The following is a 20,661-nucleotide window of genomic DNA, read 5'->3' on the forward strand; positions in this document are numbered from 1 at the left end:
GCGCCTGACGACGGCGGCGGCGGCAAGGACAGCAGCGGAGGCTGCGCGGGGGACAGATTTGGCGTGCGGCTTCCTAGAGTCCGCGGCGAGAAGGAGGTCCCGTGGAGAGCGACGGCGCATGCGCGCCCGCGGGTGGTGGGGAGGGGGCGGGCGCGGGAGGCGTCCCGGCTCCGGGAACCTCGCAGCTCCGCCTTCCGGCTGCTCCCTCCGCCCTCCGCCCGCCGCCCGCCGGGCGCCGGGCTGCGAGTCGCCCGGCCAGTCACGAGTTCTCCGTCATCGCCGGGGCGGGGAGAAGCCCGGGGCCGGTCCCACGCGGTGCGCTGCGGGGTCCGGGCTGAGCCGGGCGCGGGAGCCCTGGGCGGCTCTCGGGGTTGTTTCCTCTCTGGCGCTCACGTCCCGCACTGCTGTCCGTGGTACCGGGGGGGGGGGGGGGGTCGGCACCCGAGGCTCCTGGCGGGGAAAGCACACACATCCCACGTCGGGCGCAGCCTGCGTCGGGTGGCAGGTGACCGCGCCGGGACCGGGGCAGGTGGCCGCTGTTCCGCCCCGGGCCCGGCCCGGCGGGGCTGTGACTCACCCGCCTCCCAGCCGCGCCCAGCCCGCTTCGTGCTGTGTTCGGTGCTAACCCGAAGGCCCGGGCCGGGAGGTATTTTTAGGCCCCCGGCGCCCCGAGGCCCGGGCTGGGCGGGGACCTCAGCCGGGGTGCGCCCCCGCGTGACCCCACCTTTGTACCGTGACTTTGCCCCGGGGTGCCAACCTCTACACCCCAGTGGCTGAAGTTCTGGTGGTGGGTCACCTCCTGGAACATCGCGCGTCCTCCCAAGCGGGTTTGACCCCACTGAACCCCCCCCCTCACCCCCTCCAGCCTCCTTCCTCCCTCTCTTCCCTCTCTTCTCTCCCTTCTCTTCTCTTCCCTTTTCTCTCCATTCCTCTTCTCTCCCTTTTAAATTGTGCAAGCAGAAAGTATTCCTTTTATTTTTCCTTAATTTTCTGACCTTTTTAGTTATCTTTAGTTGTAATGAGGCCATTCAACATGCCACTTTGAATTCAGTGCATCTGGATCAGTAGCACCCCCCCCCCCCTTTTTAAAAAAATCATTCCCATCCCCCCCCTCCATCTCAGCCCCTGGCATAGCTATATGCCTTGAGGACAGTGACTGTATTCTTCCCCTCCCCACCTCCAAGAAGTTATTCTTAGGAGTTCCACTACCCCTTCTCTCCCCCCCCCTCCCCCCCCCCCCCCCGTGTGTGAAAAATGCAGCCTCGCCTAAGAACGGCATACTGTAAATTCCTCACGTGTCAGTGTGAGTGCATTCATCAGGGCTTGCGTAGTGGAAACGCAGGATTTGAAAATAGAAAGTCTGGATGGCAAGCAGTGGGTTGTCCACTGGTAGTGAGGCATCCGCTAGGTCACTGGGACTTAGTGTCTTTGGGAAAGTGGGCGTAGTTACATCTGCCTCATGGAACAGAGTGATTCGGAGATATTGCTGCTAATAATGATGGTAATGATTGCAAGCTAAATCATTCCTTACAACTCACCCGGAGAGGTAGGCACTAATACTTTCTCCAGTTTATAGAAGAGGAACCTGAGTGTTGGACACCTTAAATAATTTGCTTTAAGTCAATGGCAAATGGCGAAGTTGACAGGACTTTCTAAAACCCAATCTCTTAATCACAGTGACAAAGTACAAAAAGCTAATAATTGCGTGGTTCAGTCTTCAGCTTTAAAGAATGGAGCAGGTCAGGGATGAGATGATTATTTTTCAAGTATGTGTGCAATATAAGAAATATCAGAGCGGGGCGCCAGTGACTCACGCCTGTAATCCTAGCCACTCAGGAGGCTGAGATCTGAATTTCACAGTTCAAAGCCAGCTTATCTTATCTCCAGTGAACCAGCAGAAAACCGGAAATGAAGCTGTGGCTCCAGCGGGAGAGCACTAGCCTTGAGCTGAAGAGCTCAGGGACAGTGCTCAGGCCGAGTCAGGTGCTGGGTGGCATCCTCAACGTTTTTTTTTTAACCATCACCTAAGTATTAATGTCTTGTAGACCAGGAGTTGACAAACCATGGCCCACAGGTGCATCTGGCCCAGCCATCTATTTTTATAAGGCAATATATTCACGGTTTATTTACACATTGTGTTTGGTTGCTATGTATTAAGTTACTTTTGCATCTCTGTGACCAAAGTACCGGAGAGAACTGAAAAGAAGGAAAGATGTGTATTAAAACTTACAGTTTCAGAGGGCTCAGTCCGTGCGTGGTCTCGTGCTGGGATAGATTTTCCTGGGGGGCAGTGGGGAGGACAGTGCAGTGGAGGCAGTTCTTCACCCCAAAGACAACTAGAAGCAGAGCAAAAAGTAAATGCAGGGAGAGGCTGGGGCAATAAATAGCCCCCAAAGCCACACCCTCAGTGACCTACTTCCTCCCACTAGGCTCCGCCTCCTGACCTTTTCCCACTTCCTGTTTTAATTTTTATGATTCTGGTCCTAGGGCTTGAACTCAGGGTCTGGGTGTTGCCCTTGAGCCACAGCTCCACTTCCAACTTTTTTTGGGTGGTTAGTCTCATGGACTTTTGCGCCTGGGCTGGCTTTGAACTGTGATCTTCAATCTCTGTCTCCTGAGTGGTAGTAGTGGTATAAACATGCATAGGTACTCAGGCTTTTCCCACCTTCTAATGAAGCCCTCATCTGTTGACTAGGCCAGAGCCCTATCTAATTAGGTTTCTAGAGGAGTGTGTTGCTTATCTCTTAAATGTTTCTTAATTTTTCAGGTTGCCAAGATGCCCTCATGTATTAAAAGACAAGAGTTGGTAATTACAAATTAGTAGCTTGCTAAGTGTGAGAAATACTTAGTATCTGGCCCTTCACAGGAAGAATTGGCTCAACCGGTTGAGCCATATTTTCTGATCATTATGTTAGAAGTAATCAGTCAAATAAATACATAAAATATGATTTTAGCTATGGGAGGAAGGTGAGAGGAATGAAGAAAAAATTCATTACAGCCAGATGTGACACGCCATAGGGAATTTCAGAGCAGTTGGGGAGCAGGAAAAGACAAGGTAATAGAGGGGGTTATTCTGATAAAAACATACTGGGCCAGGTACCCGTGGCCCATGCCTGTATTTTTATCTACTCAGGAGGCTGAGGTCTGAGGATTGAGGTTCAAAGCCAGTCTGGGTAGAAAAGTTTGTGAGACTCTTATTGACCATCAAAAAGTTGGAATGTGGCTCAAGTAATGGAGTGCTGACCTTGAGCTAAAAACCTCAGGGACAGCTAAGCACTGGTGGCTCATACCTGTAATCCTAGCTATTGAGGAGGATCTCGGTTCAAAACCAGCCCAGGCAGATAAGTCTGTGAGACTCTCATCTTCAGTTTACACCCAAAAAGATAAAGTGGAGCAGTGGCTCAAGTGGTAAAGTGCTAGCCTTGAGGAGAAAAGCTCAGGGAGTATCCAGGCCCTGAGTTCAAGCCCAAGTATCTGTGCACGCGCACATACACACACAATACAAGCGCATCTGAAATACTGCGCTTACTATAGTTGACAATACACACTGAAAAACAATGAATGAAAGGAAAGTATAACAGGAGTGTAGAAGGTGAATGATGAGGAATATAGTTGAAGTAGTTTATTTGGATGGATGAAAATAGAACAATAAAACCTATTAAGATGGTCTTTGAAATGGGGAGAGAAGTAAGGGAGTGAGGGAGTTTATTGAGATACATTGTATGCATTTATGGAAATGTCACAATCCTACCTTGTATAACTAATATGTGTTAGTCATTTAAGAAACAATTTCATATTTTTCAGAAATTGAAAATCACCATCCAATGTTTTTTTATTTTATTTTTTATTTTTGGGTCTGGTCGTGGGGCCTGAATTCTGGGCCTGGGCACTGTCCCTCAGCTCTTCAGCTCAAGGCTAGGGCCTGGGCGCTGTCCCTCAGCTCTTCAGCTCAAGGCTAGCACTCTACCACTTGAGCCACAGCGCCACTTCCAGCTTTTTTTTTTTTTTTTTTGCTTATGTGGTGCTGAGGAATTGAACCCAGGAATTGAACTCAGCCATGCAAGGCAAGCGCTCTACCACTGAGCCACCTTCCCAACCCCCACCATCCAATGTTTTATCCCAAAAGCAATCAAATTAAGAGAACAGTGGAAAGCAGAAAATATTTTGAACTGAATGATCAACATTTTAATGTATCAAGACTAATATACCTAGAGCAGTTTATATCAAAGTCAGTACTACTGTATATAAATGAGTTATAAAGCCAGGTGCCAATGGCTCACACCTGTCATCCTGGGTACTCAGGAGTTTGAGATCTGAGGATTGAGGTTTGAAGCCAGCCCAGGCAGGAAACTCCATGAGACTCTTATCTGTAATTAATCACAGAAAAAAGTTGGAAGCAGAGCTGTGGCTCAAATAGTAGAACTCTACCTTTGAAAACAGAAACTCAGGGACAGCTCCCAGGCTCAGAGTTCAAGTCCCAGGAGTGGCAAAAAAGCCACAAAAAACAAATGAATTAGAAAATAAGCTTGGGGGAAGTATAAGGAATCATTGCAGAGCAGACATAAACATAAAACAAAGTGTAATAGGCAGTATAAAACAAATTCCCTTCTGATACAATATTTTTGGGAGGGAGATTGAGTGTTTTTTTTAAGGATCAGAAAACTGGTACTTCAAGGTTGCAGGGCGGGGGTAAGTGTTAAAGGAGAGTTGATGAAGAGAGGAAGGGGGAAAAGGCACTTACACTATTCAAGCTTTATGCCGCTTCTTTTCCTTGTCTGCTCTCTCCAGTTGGAAATAACCAACCATAGGTTCTGACTACACATTCTTTTTCTTTTTTCCACATGTGGAAAGCACATGTGCCATGGCTCAGGTGGTAGAGCTCCTGTGTTACATGCATGAGGCCCTGAGTTCAAACCCTACCACTGCCAAAACAAGCAAGCAAAACCAAACTGACACAGAGCCACTGAAAAACCACAGAGCTGATGGTTGTCAGTTTGACTGGATTAATAAATACCCAGGAGATGAACAAAGTACAGTTACAGGAGTATCTGCCAGGGAATTTCCAGAGACAATTAGACTATACCCTCAGCCCTTTTTGCCTTTTTTTGTTTTCTTGGGCAGCCTGGACCATAATCCTCATACGTAGGCTTCCCATATATCTGGAATGACAGGTGTGTGTCAACATACCCAGCTGTTTGCCAGGGCTGGCCTTGGACCCCAATCATCTCCATATCTGCCTCCAGAGTAGATGAGATTAGAGGCAAGAGCCACAGTGCCTGGCCGCCTTCATAGTTCCTGCTTTAGTCTTTTGATTTGGCTTCATTGTCTTGCTGAGCTTGCTCAATGAGATACACAAATCTTTGTTACTCATGATTTATTGAAAATAAAAGAATATTTTAATTTTGGGAAAATTTTATTTTGAGAAGCTATTATTTATATTAAATATTTTCCAGGTATTTCATATGTATTTCTGAAGAATCTCTTACACAGGTTGAGAATGTATTATGTAAAAAGTCATGAGTATGGCCTAAGTAGTTCTTTAGGGATGAGTTAAAGTTCTAATGTATGGACTGTTTGATCTCTTTTGCTGCCGTAACAAATTTCTATAAGCTTAGTGTCTGAAAGCATCAAAGATTTATTCTCTGCTAGGGCTAGAGGTGAGAAGCTTAAAGTAGACCGTAGTACCATGTTCTTCTGGAAGCTTGGGGATTTTTGTTTTTGTCTTTGTTTTTTGTGGTTAGCTTTGATGGTGTTTTTCTTTTTTACCTTTCTTTTTTTTTTGGGTCCGGTCGTGGAGCCTGAACTCTGGGCCTGGGCGCTGTCCCTCAGCTCTTCAGCTCAAGGCTAGCACTCTACCACTTGAGCCACAGTGCCACTTCTGGCTTTTTTTCTTTTTGCTTATGTGGTGCTGAGCAATCGAACCCAGGGTCTCAGGCATGCACGGCCTGAGCCACTCTACCACTGAGCCACCTTCCCAGCCCCTCTTTTTTACCTTTCAAGAAGGTATGTTGTCCTATCTTCCATTCTCAAAGCCCAGCATGTCTGTCTGTCTGTCTGTCTGTCTGTCTGTCTGCCTGCCTGCCTGCCTGCCTGCCTGCCTGCCTGCCTGCCTGCCTGCCTGCCTGCCTGCCTCCCTCTCCCTTCCTTATTGTCACATTTTCTTACCCACTCTTCTGAAAAAGCCAGGTGCCCCGGGTCCCATCTATAATCCTAGCTACTCAGGAGGCTGAGATCTGGGGATAGTGATTTGAAGCCAGCCTGGACAGAAAAAAGTCTCAAGACTTATCTCTAGTTAACCAGCAAACTGCTGGATTATAGGTATGGCTCAAGTGGTAGAGCACCAGGTATGGGTGAAAAAGCTGAGTAAAAGGCTTGGAGTTCAAGCCCCGGTACCAGCACAAAAGGAAAAAAAAATCCTATGAAAGCTAGGTGTGGACACATATGTCTGTTATTCCTGCACTCAGGATCTGAGGTAGGAGGATCATGAGTTCCAGGTCATCCTAGCCTATAGAGTAAGACTGTTTACAACAACAGTAACAACTACTACTGCTACAACTACAACCAGACAAACATAAAGGATCCTATGATAACATTAGGTGCACCAGAATAACCCAAGATAAGCCTTCTATTTCAATATCCTTAAATCACGTCTTCAAAATCCTTTTATGATGTAAAGTAACATATTCATTAAGTTCTAGGAATTAGGACATCTTTGGGGAGCTATTTTTCAGCCTACTACTTGTGGTATGGAATGAATCATTGGGATTTCATTTAAGGTGAATTTTGGTAGTGTATAATGAGAAGAAGGTTTTTGAAGTTTCAAAAATGGAAGCTGTACCTAGGTGAACTAACGACAGACTAGAAAGATAGCAGTAATGGAGTGGGAAAACATACAGATCCGTACTGCACAGAGCCATAGAAGAGGTAGCACAGGCTTGGCAGTAGGAATGAGGTATAGAGACTCCTTCCTGTGTTATTTGGCTGAATGTCATTTAGAGGTCAGGAATATAGTGGTTTTCCAGGATAGGTCATGGCATTGGGAGATGAGTGAAAAGTAATTTTGTTCCTGTATTAGCTGCTGAACTGGCAAGAGAAAGGGGAACTTTCACTGCCATTGTTTCCATTATGCCCTTGAACCCTGCTTAGTTCCTGGTGGTTAGAGGAATGATTGATTCCCATGTCACTTAGGCAGCCCAGGAAAACATAATGATGCCTTCCCTCCTGGACCCCTTCCCAATAAGGAACTATATAGTTCTTGCTTTGTATATTATTCTCACTGTAACATGTGTCTTTGCACTTAGTCCTAAATGATCAAACAGAAATGTCCGAAATGAACAAAACCACTCTACCTCACTGGCTCATAAGAATGCAATGGTTCATACCATTTCACTTGTGATTTGTACCTACAGGATGAGTGAAAATGGAACTGGATCATTCCAGTTTGGTTTACATCCTCCATAAAAGAGCCATAGTGGGTTTTCTATGAAAAAAAACTTTTCTGTTTTTAGCAGTTGGTGGCTAGTATCAACTGGGGCTTCCAGCCGATACTAGGCAATGGTACCGTTAGATCACCTACAGACTTAATCATTTTGAAGATGATTTTATGATCTGCAGGCCACTCTTTATGTTTTTCATCTCATTTTCAAGAGATTTGGTTCAGTTAACCAGAAAGTTTATGATCATGAATGAGTTAATTTGCTCCATGTGTTGAGCTGAAGACATTGATTTCATTTTTGTTTTGTAAAAATCAGCTGAAATAATAACACTGTGTGCACGTGCATACACATACATGTGTGTGTGTGTGTGTGTGTGTGTATGTGTGTGTATGTGTGTTACTGGGGTTTGAACTCAGGGCCTCAAACTTCTGTTTTACTTTTTCACTGAAGGATGGCACTTTACCACTTGGATCACAGCTTCACATCTGGCTTTTGGGTGGTCCACTGGAGATAGGAGTATGTAGGCATATTCTGCCTGAGCTGGCTTTGAACTGCCATTGTCAGATATCAGCCTCCTGCATAGACAGAATTACAGGTGTGAGCTCATCAGTGCTAGGCAACCCCTGCATTTTGGAATTTATGTACTATCCCGAGATAATCTTCTGGGCATTATCTGTGAAGTCATAGTAATCCTGATTTCATATAGTAGCCCTGTAACATACATCAGGGTCATTGTCTCCTTTAAAGAGTAGTCTCTTGGAGCTGGGAAGGTGGCTCAGTGGTAGAGTGCTTGCCTTGCATGCCTGAGGCCCTGGGTTCGATTCCTCAGCACCACATAAGCAAAAAGAAAAAAGCTGGAAGTGGTGCTGTGGCTCAAGTGGTAGAGCGCTAGCCTTGAGCTGTACTGCTGAGGGACAGCACCCAGGCCCAGAGTTCAGGCCCCACGACTGGACACCCCCCCCCCCCAAAAAAAAAAAGAGTAGTCTCTTTTTTTTTCTGAAGGATTTCTCTACCTAAAGATAGAGATCAGCTGTGACAACACAGCGATGCCAAGTTATGAGTCCATTGTTGGTTTGTGGTTAAGTCAGCCCAGGACATCTAATATACTGCCTTGTAGCTGAAACATCCTCACACATTTTATAAACTTTACACTCATAACCAAGAGTCAAGAAAAGCATAGCAGTTGTATAAAAAGTAGCATTATGCACATCTAGCTTTAAAAGTTTATGCACATTTTTCTCATCATAATTGGTTGTAAGGGGTTTAAATTCAACATGTCTGTGAGTACAACGCATTTTGATCAGTGTCATCATTCTGTCACTCCTAACTCTACCCATGCCCTAAAATTCTTATGGTAGAAAACAAGTATAGTACTTGTGTACATTTTTTCTTTGGTGTGTAGGGGGTATGTGCCATCTCTGTGTGTGTGTGTGTGTGTGTGTGTGTGTGTGTGTGTGCGTGTGAGAGAGAGAGAGAGAGAGAGAGAGAGAGAGAGGGAGAAAGAGAGAGAGAGGGAGAAAGAGAGAGAGAGAGGGAGAGAGAGAGAGAGAACTGGGGCCTGAACACAGGGCCTGGGAACTGCCCCTGAGCTTTTTTGCTCAAGGCAGGGGCTCTATAACCTGGGCTACAGCTTCACTTCTAGCCTTTTGGTGGTTGATTGGAGACAAGAGTCTCGTGGACTTTCCTGCTTTGACTGGGTTTGAACTGTGATTCCTTCCTCAATTCTTTCTCTTTACCTTCCTTTGCTTTTCGTTCTTTCCTTTCTCCCTCCCCTTTCTTTTCTTTTACATTTTCTTTTACTTTCTTTCATCCACTTGATGGTTTTACAATGGCAGCTATTTATCTTGTTTGTATATATTCACTAATTGATCTTTTCATAAGTTATACAGCTATTTGTAGGTTTTTTTTTTGGTTGGTCATGAGGCTTGAACTCTGGGCCTGGGTGCTGTCCCTCAGCTCTTCAGCTCAAGGCGAGCGCTCTACCACTTGAGCTACAGCGCCACTTCCGGTTTTCTGAAGGTTTATTGGAGATAGGAGTCTCATGGTCTTTCCTGCCCAGGCTGGCTTTGAACTATGATCCTCAGATCTCAGCCTGCTGAGTAGCTAGGATTACAGGTGTGAGCCACCAGCGCCCGGCCTTGTAGGTATTTTGATGCTCTTTAAAGATGGTTTAAATTTTAAGATTAAGTTCTAAGTTTTTGGGTTCTGTGTCAACAGTTCCTGTAGTATTTGTAGAAAATAGTTTGAAGAGCATCAGTGATTATATATATTTATATATGTTTATCACTAGGGAATTCTGAATTTGAAATTTTGCTTTGTGATTTTCCATTTTGATATAAACATATTCTGAAATTTTGTTCTGAAATCATGTCCATATTTTGTTCTGGCTGATTTCTCTTTAACATTTTTTACATAGAATTTCCCAAGCATGGTGATGCATACCTGTAACCCCAGAACTTGGAAGATAAAGACAAGAAGATTACTATTAGTGTTGCCTGGGCTACATAGTAAGATACCATTTTTTTTTCCACAAAGGCAAATAAAACAAGATTTTACATGAGGTTTATTTACCATTCTGGAATTTATTCTGTTGTATACTATGCTATGGGTATTTGGCTTTTCTCCCTAAGTGACTAATTACTTCACTATACTTTTCAAATCCTATTTCCTTTATTCACTAAATTCAGATGTCCTTTTTTTAAAACCATATGTTATTATGGCTTTTTTTTTTTTTTTTCGGCCAGCCATGGGGCTTGAACTCTGGGCCTGGGCACTGTCCCTCAGCTCTTCAGCTCAAGTCTAGCACTCTACCACTTGAGCCACAGCACCATTTCCAGTTTTCTGATGGTTAATTGGCGATAAGAGTTTCACGGACTTTCCTGTCCGGCCTGGCTTTGAACTGTAATCCTCAGACCTCAGCCTCCTGAGTAGCTGGGATTACAGGTATGAGCCACCTGTACCTGGCTATGGTTTGAATCTTAAATGTCCACCCGAGGGTCCATGTATAAATATTGGTAGCTATGTTCAAAAGTGGTAGTTTTGGGAAGTGATTGGATTATAAGGGCTCTGACCTCATTAGTGGATTATCCAAGGATAGGTTCATAATTTGGTGGGCTATTGGGAGTGATAGTTTAGGAGATGGGATCTCATTGAAGCAAGTGAGTCTTTGGGACCATGCCTGCAGCTGTAAATATATCTTGTAAACAGCTCCTTTTCTTTCTTTCTTCCTAGCTGCTATGAGATGATCGATATCTTCCTTCATGCCCTCCTGAACCATGATATTCTAACTCACTTTAAGCCGAAAGCAATGAAACCAGCCAGCTAGACTGAAGCCTCTGAAATTGAGCCAAAATAACTTTTCTCTTTTTAAGTTGTCTTTCTCAAAAATTTTATCACTGGAAAGCTTACTAACATGTCTATTAAATGGCTATTTAATCATTTTCCTGGTTACTTACTCTGTTACATAATGTCAGTATACTTTTGCATGAATACCACATGATTTGTATCATGGTTATTGATAATCATTTGCAATACAACATTAGAATCAGTTTATCCACCCCAGAATATTTGCCATGATTGAATTGTCTGGAGTTTGCCTTTTAGTGGTGGTTTGAAAGTATGTCCACATATCTCTATTTTTTTTCCAGATCAATACTTTGACAAGATGGAGCTCAATTCTCTCTCTCAGATCTAGTGAAGGCAAGAACATCTATCATTCTATTCAACATAGTTCTTCTACCTGAAGAAGACATGCAAATTTTAACAGGTATATGAAATAATATCCAACATCACCAATATCTGAGAAATGTAAGTTAAAACCACATTGAGATATTACCTTGCAGCTATTAGGATAGCCGTGAACTAAAGAACAATAGGTATCAGAAATTACTGAGGTTGGAGAAAAGAGAAGACCTATGCTGTTGCGGAGAATGGAAATTATAGTTACTATGGAAAACAACATGGAGATTTCTCAAAAAATTAAAAAAAAAAGTACTGTGTGATCCAGGAATCCTACTTCTGGGTATATAGCTAAGCTAAAGGAAGTGACATCACATAGATACCAGTTGCAGAAATAGGAGTGTATTTCTTCTGATGAATGAATTAAGAAAATTATCTCTCTTTGTTTTTCTGTCTCTCTCTCTTTCCACCATGGATAACTTGAAAGGTGAGTGAAAAAGTGAGACAGAGAGAAACATACTGCATGTTTATGTGCGTGAAATCTAAAGAAGACAAGTATAGGCACTTCCCTCTCTAGGACTCCACTGGAGGGATGTCCGGCTCCCAGAGCGCCAAGACACAGAGGCCTTCCTTGTCCTTGTCCTTGTCAGAGGGTTGGGGTATGTCTGAACAAAGTAAAGACCCGGGTAAATCCAAATTTGCTGCTGAGATCCCTAACTCTGAAGTGCACAGTACCCACACTACTTCCTCCCAAGTCTTAGGCCTCAATTCTCACGAGGCTACTGGCCCTTTGGTAGCCTTATGACCCTCACCACAGGCATCTTCCCAGTCTCAAATCAACAGGAGCAACCTTCCTAGAAGGTTCAGAGCAGCTGAAGCTTCCAGGAGAGATACAGGTCACTATAATGACCACCACCCCTTGTACAACTAACATGATTTAAAAAAGACAGCGAAACATCAGTACAGAATGACCTAAACCCATAAAGGATACAAATTGCCTTTCTCTCTAAAAGAATAGGGTTCAGGGATCAGAGTTACTGCCAAAGTTACTTGGAGTTTTCCTGGGGCAATTGTTACTGATTGTGGCTATGCCACGATAAGATGACTGAATTTTGGAGAAAGTAAGATTAGTTCCAAACATAGGAGCCTTGTCAACTGATATAGCTCCTGACAGAAGAGTAACTTTGTTTAATGTCTGTCCTCTTCCTTCCTCCTTCCTTCCTTCCTTCCTTCCTTCCTTCCTTCCTTCCTTCCTTCCTTCCTTCCTTCCTTCCTCTCTCTCTTTCTTTCTTTCTTTCTCTCTCTCTTTGTTTCTTTCTTTCTTTCCATCTTTCTCTCAAATGCTGCAATAATAGGTATGAGGCACCACAACTGGCTCAATGTCTTTTTTTTTTTTCTTTTTTACTTTAAGAAGTAGTCAAGCCATGTGCTGGTGGCTCATGCTTACAATCCTAGCTGTTCAGGAGGTTAAAATCTGGAATATCTCTGTTCAAAGCCAGCCAGGGAAGAAAAGTCTGCTAGATATCATCTCTTAAATAACTACCAAAAGTAAGGCTAGAGGCATGGTTCAAATGGTAAAAAGAAAACTGAACAAGTTCAAGTTCTAACTTAAAAATGTCAAGAAAGCAACTGAAGCTGGTTACTATAGCCATCAGCATGGTTTTACCTACCAAGTCAATCTGTAGTTGGGCAATAGTCACTAAATTGTCAGTAAGAAATCTAGCTTTCACATATGAGGGAAAACGTGTTGTTTGTCTCTTTGGGCATGGCTTGCCTCATTTAACATGATTATTTCTAGGTCCATCTTTCCTTGAAAATGACAGAATATATTCTTTCTAATGGATGAGTAAAATTTTATTGTGTATATGTACCACATTTTTGAACCACTCATCTATTATAGGGCATATGAGCTGTTTCCATAACACATCCCCCAAACTGGGTACCAGTGGCTCACACCTGTAATGCTAGCTACTCAGGAGGCTGAGATCTGATTACCGTTCAAAGCCAGCTGGAGCAGGAAAGTCTGTGAAATTATCTCCAATAAACTATCTCTCCTCCCACCCCCAATACTACTGGAAGTGGAGCTGTGGCTCAAGTGGTAGAGCACTAGCTTTGAACAAAAGAGGTTAAGGGACAGGGCCCAGACTCTTAGTTCAAGTCCCAGGACTCACCAAAAAACTCCAAACAAATGAGCAAAACCCCCCCACATTGTCCAAAAAGAAATATAGTCTTTACCTGACTTGTGTAACTATAAACCCTTCTGTACATTACCTTTATAATAACAATAAAACAAAAAACCCACCCAAACCAACCACCCAACCAAACAACAACAACAACAAACATTCCAAAAACTAGGAATTGACCTAAGTGATGTACTACCTTCCAGTGTTTCACATGACAACCTAGCCCCTCGGGGTGACAAACTAGGTCCTAGGGGGAACGTAAGTGGGATGTGTCTGAAGATCACAGCAAAGGTGTTAACATTTTGGAAAACATCTCCATCTCTGTCTTTGTCTGCCTCTTTTTTCTCTCCGGCCCCCCGGCCCCCCCCATCCTCTCTACACACACACACACACACACACACACACACACACACACACACACACACACACACACACACACACACACACACACACACTCTCTTTCCTTCCTCTCACTTCTCTTCTGTGCTCCTTTACTTTTCATTCTCTTCTATTTGCTTTGTTTTTAGAAATTAGTATGTGTAGTATTGGAAAAGTGTATGTAATCTCTTTAGACTCTTTAGAAAAAACATTGCTCCTTTTCCTCCCTCCTTTTCTTCCTCCTTCATCCTTTTCCCTTCTACATTTTAGTCCCTCCTTTTAAAAAGTGAATACAATAGTAACGAAATATAGTTGGAACTTTCATCAGAATGATGACTCTGGATACAATTCTTCAAATAGTTACCAGTTGTCATCACTTTGCACACTGGGTCATTGTTTCTTATAGGTAACTCAAATACATTTTGTCCTGTGTAGCTGCCACTTAACTGCTGAAGTTTCTGTGTGAGTAGTGTGTCTATGCATAGGACATGGTGATTAATTTCCAGGACTGAAAATAGATAGACCACTAGTTGGAAATCAAATCAAAGGGCCCTCTTCTTTTCACCCCAGTTGCCCATAGGACCCGATCAAGCCTCTATAGTACTTAAAAAAAAATTTCATTTGTTTTACAATTTTTAGTAGGACATTAAAAAATTCCCAATATTTTATTACCCTCTATACTTGTGTGTGTGTGTGTGTGTGTGTGTGTGTGTGTGTGTGTGTGTAAGCCAGTCTTGCGGCTTGAACTCAGGGACTGGGCACTATGTCTGACGTTTTTTGCTCAAGGCTAGTGTACACAGCTCTACTTCCAGCTTTTTGGTGTTCAATTTGAGAACTTTCCTTCTCAGGCTAGCTTTGAACAGCATTCCTCAGATCTCAGCATCCGAGTAGCTAAGATTTCTATTTCTGTTTCATGAATCACTGGTGTCTGTCTCCTCTAAACTCCTTTTGTCATTGGGATGTGGGGAGAGACAACTTGAGAAAGGTAACGGATATCTATAGTAATATATTTATATTATCTATTATATAATACATTTTATTATATATATATATATATATTTCCCATCCAAACCATGTCACATACCTCTTAAAATCCTTGGAATTTCCAAAATGACAAGTGATCTTTTGTAAGTTCATGAGAAGAAGGTAGCTGGAGACAACTGGATAGTCTGAGGATATTTTCCCAAAAGCATTTGTTGATACTCACTATCTTGCCCATGTAATTGTAACCCTTCTGTATGGAATTTTCACAATAATAATAAAAAAAGAAAAAAAAGCATTTGTTGAGGAGATACTTTTACCCCCATTATATAATCATTATGGTACTTTCAAAAATTAGTTGACCAAATATGCTGTGATTTCTTTTTAGGCTTTGTATTCTAATACATTGGACTTTATTGTGTAATTCCCTTTTACTCCTAGTTTGCTAATAATTGTTTTTTTAGTTCATGAGATGATGATGAAGTTTGTCAAATGATGTTCTTGTAATTTTCTATTGTGATATCACATAGTTTTAGTTCTTGATTCTGTGAATGTGATATGTGATATTATATCATTTCTGTATATTTAATCATATTAGCATCCTAGAGATAAATTCCACTTTATGCTTTCTATTCTATTTAGTTAAGTTCATTACTCTTTTGTTGAAGATTTTTAGACCTATTTTTATCTAGGATATTGCTGTTTAATAGTTACAACCCCTATCATTTCTGTTAACAAAACAAAAAAATATAAAAACCAGCTGATTTTTATATTGCTAACTGGAAAGTCTATTTTATTTTATTTTATTGTGAAAATACTGTACAGAGGGGTTACAATTACATGGGCAAGATAATGAGTATATTTCTTATTAAGCATTGTAGCCTCCTCCTTTGTTTCCCCTTCCCATCCCTTCCCATCCTCCCCCTGTCCCCCCTCCCAGCCAATCCTCCCCGCTCCCCCTTCCCCCCACCAAAGTTGTAAAGTTCGTTTTCGACATAACGACTTGTTAAAGTCTATTTTATTTTTATTCTACTACTACTTCTACTACTATTTTCCACAGGTTGGAGTTGGCCAATATTCAGAACATAATATATGATCTCTGCAAGAACATTGGAATCTCTAATTCAGCCCTGCTTTTTCAGAAATAAGAACTCTGGATCCCAGAGAGATGAAGAGACTTGCCCGTAGTTACATACACTCCCATTGCAGAACAAGCCCTGAATCAGGAGGAAGGAATTGTGTGAAGGGAGATCAGACTTTAGATTTCTAAATATGTGGTATCCTCATCCTGGATATGTCCATGTTAGCCACTTGAGTTTTCTGAAAATTTAATATGATGCTATTTTGCATTAAGTAGATAATCCATAAAAAGTACTCGTATTTTGTAGTTGCCCAATAAATTATGACTTGCCTTTCTTCACTCATCCCCAGGATTATCTTTTCTTATGTGAGATAGCTTTTAGTATTAATTTCTTCTGGAAGTCTCTCAACATCAGGCCACATAGCTTTTTAAGGACATTCCTGGCTTATGCATGTCAAACAACAACAACAACAACAACAATAATAATGTATTTAAATCTCACCAAGTAGCCCAGGCTGGCCTTGAATTCATGAACCTCTTACTTCCGGCTTCTGAATGCTGGGATTACAGGTATGCACCATCATGCCTGGCCCCAGGGTAATTGACATCATTACATTTTACTCAGAAGTGCCCAGATTTAAATACATCACGGAAGCATCCTGCCTAGAACTTTCTCAGTGCCTTCTTTAGAGCATCTTTCAGTTCCTTGTTTCTCATACTATAGATCAGGGGGTTTAAAATGGGAGTGATGAAAGTGTAGACCACAGATACCATCCTGCCCATCTCGGGAGAGTAGCGGGAACTGGGAGATAAATAGATGAAGCTGGTACAGCCGTACTGCAGCAGGACCACTAGGAAGTGAGAGGAGCAGGTGGAGAAAGCCCGGTGGCGTCCTTCTGCTGACCGCATCCGTACAATGGCCGCGATGATGAAGACATAGGAGATGGAGATGAGCGAGAGTGGGATGCTCAGGACAATGAAGCTGATGACATACAAAGCCATCTTGTGAACCCGTGTGTCCGCACAGGCCAGCCGCATGACCGCGGGCATGTCGCAGTAGAAGTGGTAGATCTCGTTGTTGTGGCAGAATGGGAGATTGAAGATTAAAATGGTCAGTGGTAGCGACAGCAGGAAGCCCAGCACCAGTGACCCTACCGACAGCTTCACACACAGGGACCAGCTCATGATGAGGGTGTATCTCAGAGGGTAGCAGATTGCTACAAACCGGTCGTAAGCCATGACTGCCAGCAGGACACAATCAGCCCCACCCAAGAAGACGAAGAAAAACATCTGGGTGCCACAACCTGTGATAGTAACGGGAGTTTTTCCCATCGAAAGAAGATTGGCCAGGGCCAGTGGAGCAATGGAAGATGTATAGAAGATTTCCAGAATGGCCAGGTTTGCTAAGAAAAAGTACATGGGGGTGTGGAGGGAGTAGTTCATGTGGACAATGGCAGCAATTGTGGCATTTCCACCGAGGCTGGTCAGGTACATCGCCAAAAAGGCCACAAAAATCACCAACTGGATCTCAGGGCTGGGCGAGAATGGGCGGAAGAAGAATTGTATCTTGGCAGTTTTATTTATTCCTTCCATAAGTAGTGTACTGGACCTATGAAAAGAAAAGACAATGTGAGTGTCACAGCATCTCACTTAGTAAATGGTACTTTCCCAGTGTCTCCAATGTTTGAGCACATTCTGAGCTACCTCAGCAATGATAAGCATCTCTTCATTTTATACAAGTTCTTTTTTTTTTTTTTTTTTTGGGTCCGGTTGTAGGCCCTGAACTCTGGGCCTGGGCACTGTCCCTCAGCTCTTCACTCAAGGCTAGCGCTCTACCACTTGAGCCACAGTGCCACTTCTGGCTTTTTTCTTTTTTGCTTATGTGGTGCTGAGGAATCGAACCCAGGGCCTCAGGCATGCAAGGCAAGTGCTCTACCACTGAGCCACTTCTGGCCTTTTCTGTTTAGGTGGTACTGAGGAATGGAACCCAGGGCTTCATGCATGCTAGGCAAGCACTCTACCACTAAGCCACATTCCCAGCCTGCTTCTTATACTTGTATTCTTCTTCCAATTAGAAATAATGTCTCCTATCTTTTGCCTACCATAAAACCAAACCCACTTTTCAAATTCTAGGGTATGTTCTTTCTTAAGATCTTAAGCCACACAAGCTTAAACCTCTCTTTTTTTTTTGTCTGAAATTCTATGCTGCTCAATATTATTTTAGAATTCATGGCATCTTTCTTGGGATCAGCATGTTTTGTTACCAGTTACATTTTGGTTCTCCAAAGATAGGGGCTAAGTTGCTGAGGACAGGGTATTATTCTCATGCCAAATTATCATCTTTTGTGTTAAGTACTGGGCATACAGAAAACATGATTCACAATGTATTAGCTCATCTAATCAATAAAATTATTTAGTGGAATAGTAAAGGGCACATATTTGACTGGAGCACTATACAGGTAAATATCACAATGAAACCGCTTGTACAACTAATAGATACAAATAAAAATGGAAAAGAAAGAACATCGCCATACCAAAACCACTTTGGTAGGGATGTGCAATCATTCACCCTGCTTAACAGATGAAGACAAATCAGCTTCCAGAGATTTGGAAAGTCTCTGCAGGGGCTGGGAATGTAGCTAAGTGATAGAGTGCTTGCCTAGCATGCATGCAGTCCTGGCTTCAGTTCTTCAGTACCACATACTCAAGTGGTAGAGTGCTAGCCTTGAGCAAAAGTAGTTCAAGCCCCAGGGAGAAAAAAAGCCTCTGCGATCACATAACCAGAAAGTGAAAGAGTCAGGATTTGAACAGTGTGATGCAGAACACTTTGGTTTAAGCTCAGGTTATATTTATACTGCCTTGCTCTACACGTATAATTTTCCTGTCTCTTTGTTATGAATAGACTAGATGGTGAACTCTAGGGGGTCTACTGGATAAAAAAACACCTAAGTTCTCAGACAAAAAGTGTTAGAGAACAGTATTCCAGACCTAAGATACATAATCATAATTAAGACTTGGGGTACAGTCAAGACTGGCCTATTAAGTGCTGTCCTGCCAAATGCAGCAAGTATCATTCCCCCTCCCTCCTTAGGGAACAGGAGGAGGGGAGGGAGAGGAAAGAGGTGAGGCAGGGTGAGCCTGACTCTTCATTTTTCCTTCATAAGACATAGAATAAAAACAGAGAAGGAAGAATCTTCTCTGAGATAGTCTTCTTTGTTGCCCCAAGAGTTTTCATTAGGTGGCTACAGCTTTACGCTCTTGTCTTCTGGTGGCAAAGGATTTAATCCCAAAACAAGGACAGTAGCTTGAGATGGAACCAAGCCTAGATATAGTCAACGCAAAATGAATCACTCAGTTATAAGGACTCTAGAGATTAAAAAAAAATCCCACTGATGCCTTCTTTTCATGTTCTTTTCAGCCTTGTTAGGATCAGAAAGTCCACTTTTCCCCCCTAGGAATAAATCTATCTACTCTTCTCACAGGAATTGTGTCTCAGTAGAGTACATAACTACCGTTTTATGATAAGGTCTAGAAAAGAGTAGAAATCAACCATGAAGAAATGCTGTGCAATTCAGGGTATTGCAAACAAATCTGTCATGATCATTTAAGTATCAGCCTATAACTACCATCTTAATTTCTTTTTACGTATCATCTTGTGATCTTCTCCCACTACATGCTAACACAGTAAAGAAGATATATGTCTGGGACCTATGTCAGTTATGGAGTATTTCACAAAGTACTTTTGCCATTGCAGTAAGGATACTAGCTAGATGCAATTTTTGGAAGATGATCTGGAAGGCTCAGATACATCCATGGGTTGACAGAATGTGGACATGATGGAAACAAATAGCTACAAGCATTGATGATGACTCCATTCTTTATAATCTCAAGGTGATAGTGGTTATTTGGATCTGTGGATGCTTTTTAAACTAAGGGTAGATCTAAGGGCAGAAAGCTGTATCTTGGGGAGAAAGTAAGGTTCTAGGATGAACATGGCACAGTGTCTTTAAGGATTAAATTTAAGGATTAAATTTAACTTGAGAAATTTGGATCAATTACATCATGGAATTTGTGTAAAGTAGGAGGAAAAATTGTCACGAATTTTGGAGGGATAAAAAACATAAGAAACAGTTTTCTTATGCCTGATCATTAAGTCCTTGGGAATGCCAACTGTCTCATAATAATTAGAGCACTTAAATTAAAAAAAAGTTTTAGATGTGTTGATTTAGGCCATAGATGGGCTATTACTCAATGGGAAAACAACTCCTGAAAGTCCCCAAGTCTAACATCTTAATTTGAAACATCTCCTCCCTTATTACTATTCCAAAGTAAACAGCTAATGTAGCAGCCAGTTTCTTCTAAGTTAGGTATAGGGTAGAGAAAAATTCCCAGAACATCTTCTCTGTACTTCTTTTATTTTTTTTAAACAAATGTCTTTGGAAACATAGTTTATCATCTCTTGAAAGTGTCCCCATCATGCAACCAAGACCAACGTTCCACAAGTTCACTGTACTTCATATAATCGCTGCACCAGTTGGCTGGCTGGCCAATGGCCATAGAAGTGTGAACAAGTGTCATAGTTTCACAGAGTCAGTGTCGGGTTGCCTTAGTCCCTTCCAAAGGAAGTACCTGATTTGATCCAAGGTTGCAGAAGTGGGCCAATTAAAAAGGTCAATAAACACATAAGGTGCCATATGCAGCCAGGATAAAAGCGATGTCTTCTACTCTATGAGATCAATGAGGTAAGGCCGCCAGCCATGATTCTCTTTTAACGCCTTTGTAAACAACCCTCCCCTATCCCCAAGTTTGTCACTTGCTCCTAGTATAGAGTTATAAACAACATTTAATGACAGTGAGAAAAATGTAAGAAACTTTAGTTTGTCAAATAACGGCAAGGAAAGGAATGAGAGTCTAGGTTACTTTC

The 20,661-nt window shown here is 42.5% G+C and overlaps 1 protein-coding gene and 1 long non-coding RNA gene across 2 annotated transcripts; one reads left to right on the top strand and one right to left on the bottom strand.

Moving 5' to 3' along the window:
- The first annotated feature begins 24 nt into the window (after window positions 1-24).
- Window positions 25-16,080, top strand: LOC122105066. Its single transcript, XR_006147001.1, has 4 exons — window positions 25-96; window positions 9,853-9,943; window positions 11,084-11,202; window positions 15,717-16,080. It is a non-coding gene; the product is annotated as an uncharacterized LOC122105066 (long non-coding RNA).
- A 320-nt stretch (window positions 16,081-16,400) lies between these two features.
- Window positions 16,401-17,369, bottom strand: LOC122105329 (olfactory receptor 10V1). The gene has a single exon (XM_042676540.1). The coding sequence runs from the start codon at window positions 17,328-17,330 to the stop codon at window positions 16,401-16,403; it is 930 nt and encodes a 309-aa protein (XP_042532474.1). The 5' UTR covers window positions 17,331-17,369.
- Between the last annotated feature and the right edge of the window lie 3,292 nt (window positions 17,370-20,661).

Source organism: Dipodomys spectabilis, unplaced genomic scaffold (genome assembly GCF_019054845.1).
Source record: "Dipodomys spectabilis isolate Male_0828 unplaced genomic scaffold, ASM1905484v1 ptg000030l, whole genome shotgun sequence".
In the NCBI taxonomy this organism is placed as follows: Eukaryota; Metazoa; Chordata; class Mammalia; order Rodentia; family Heteromyidae; genus Dipodomys; species Dipodomys spectabilis.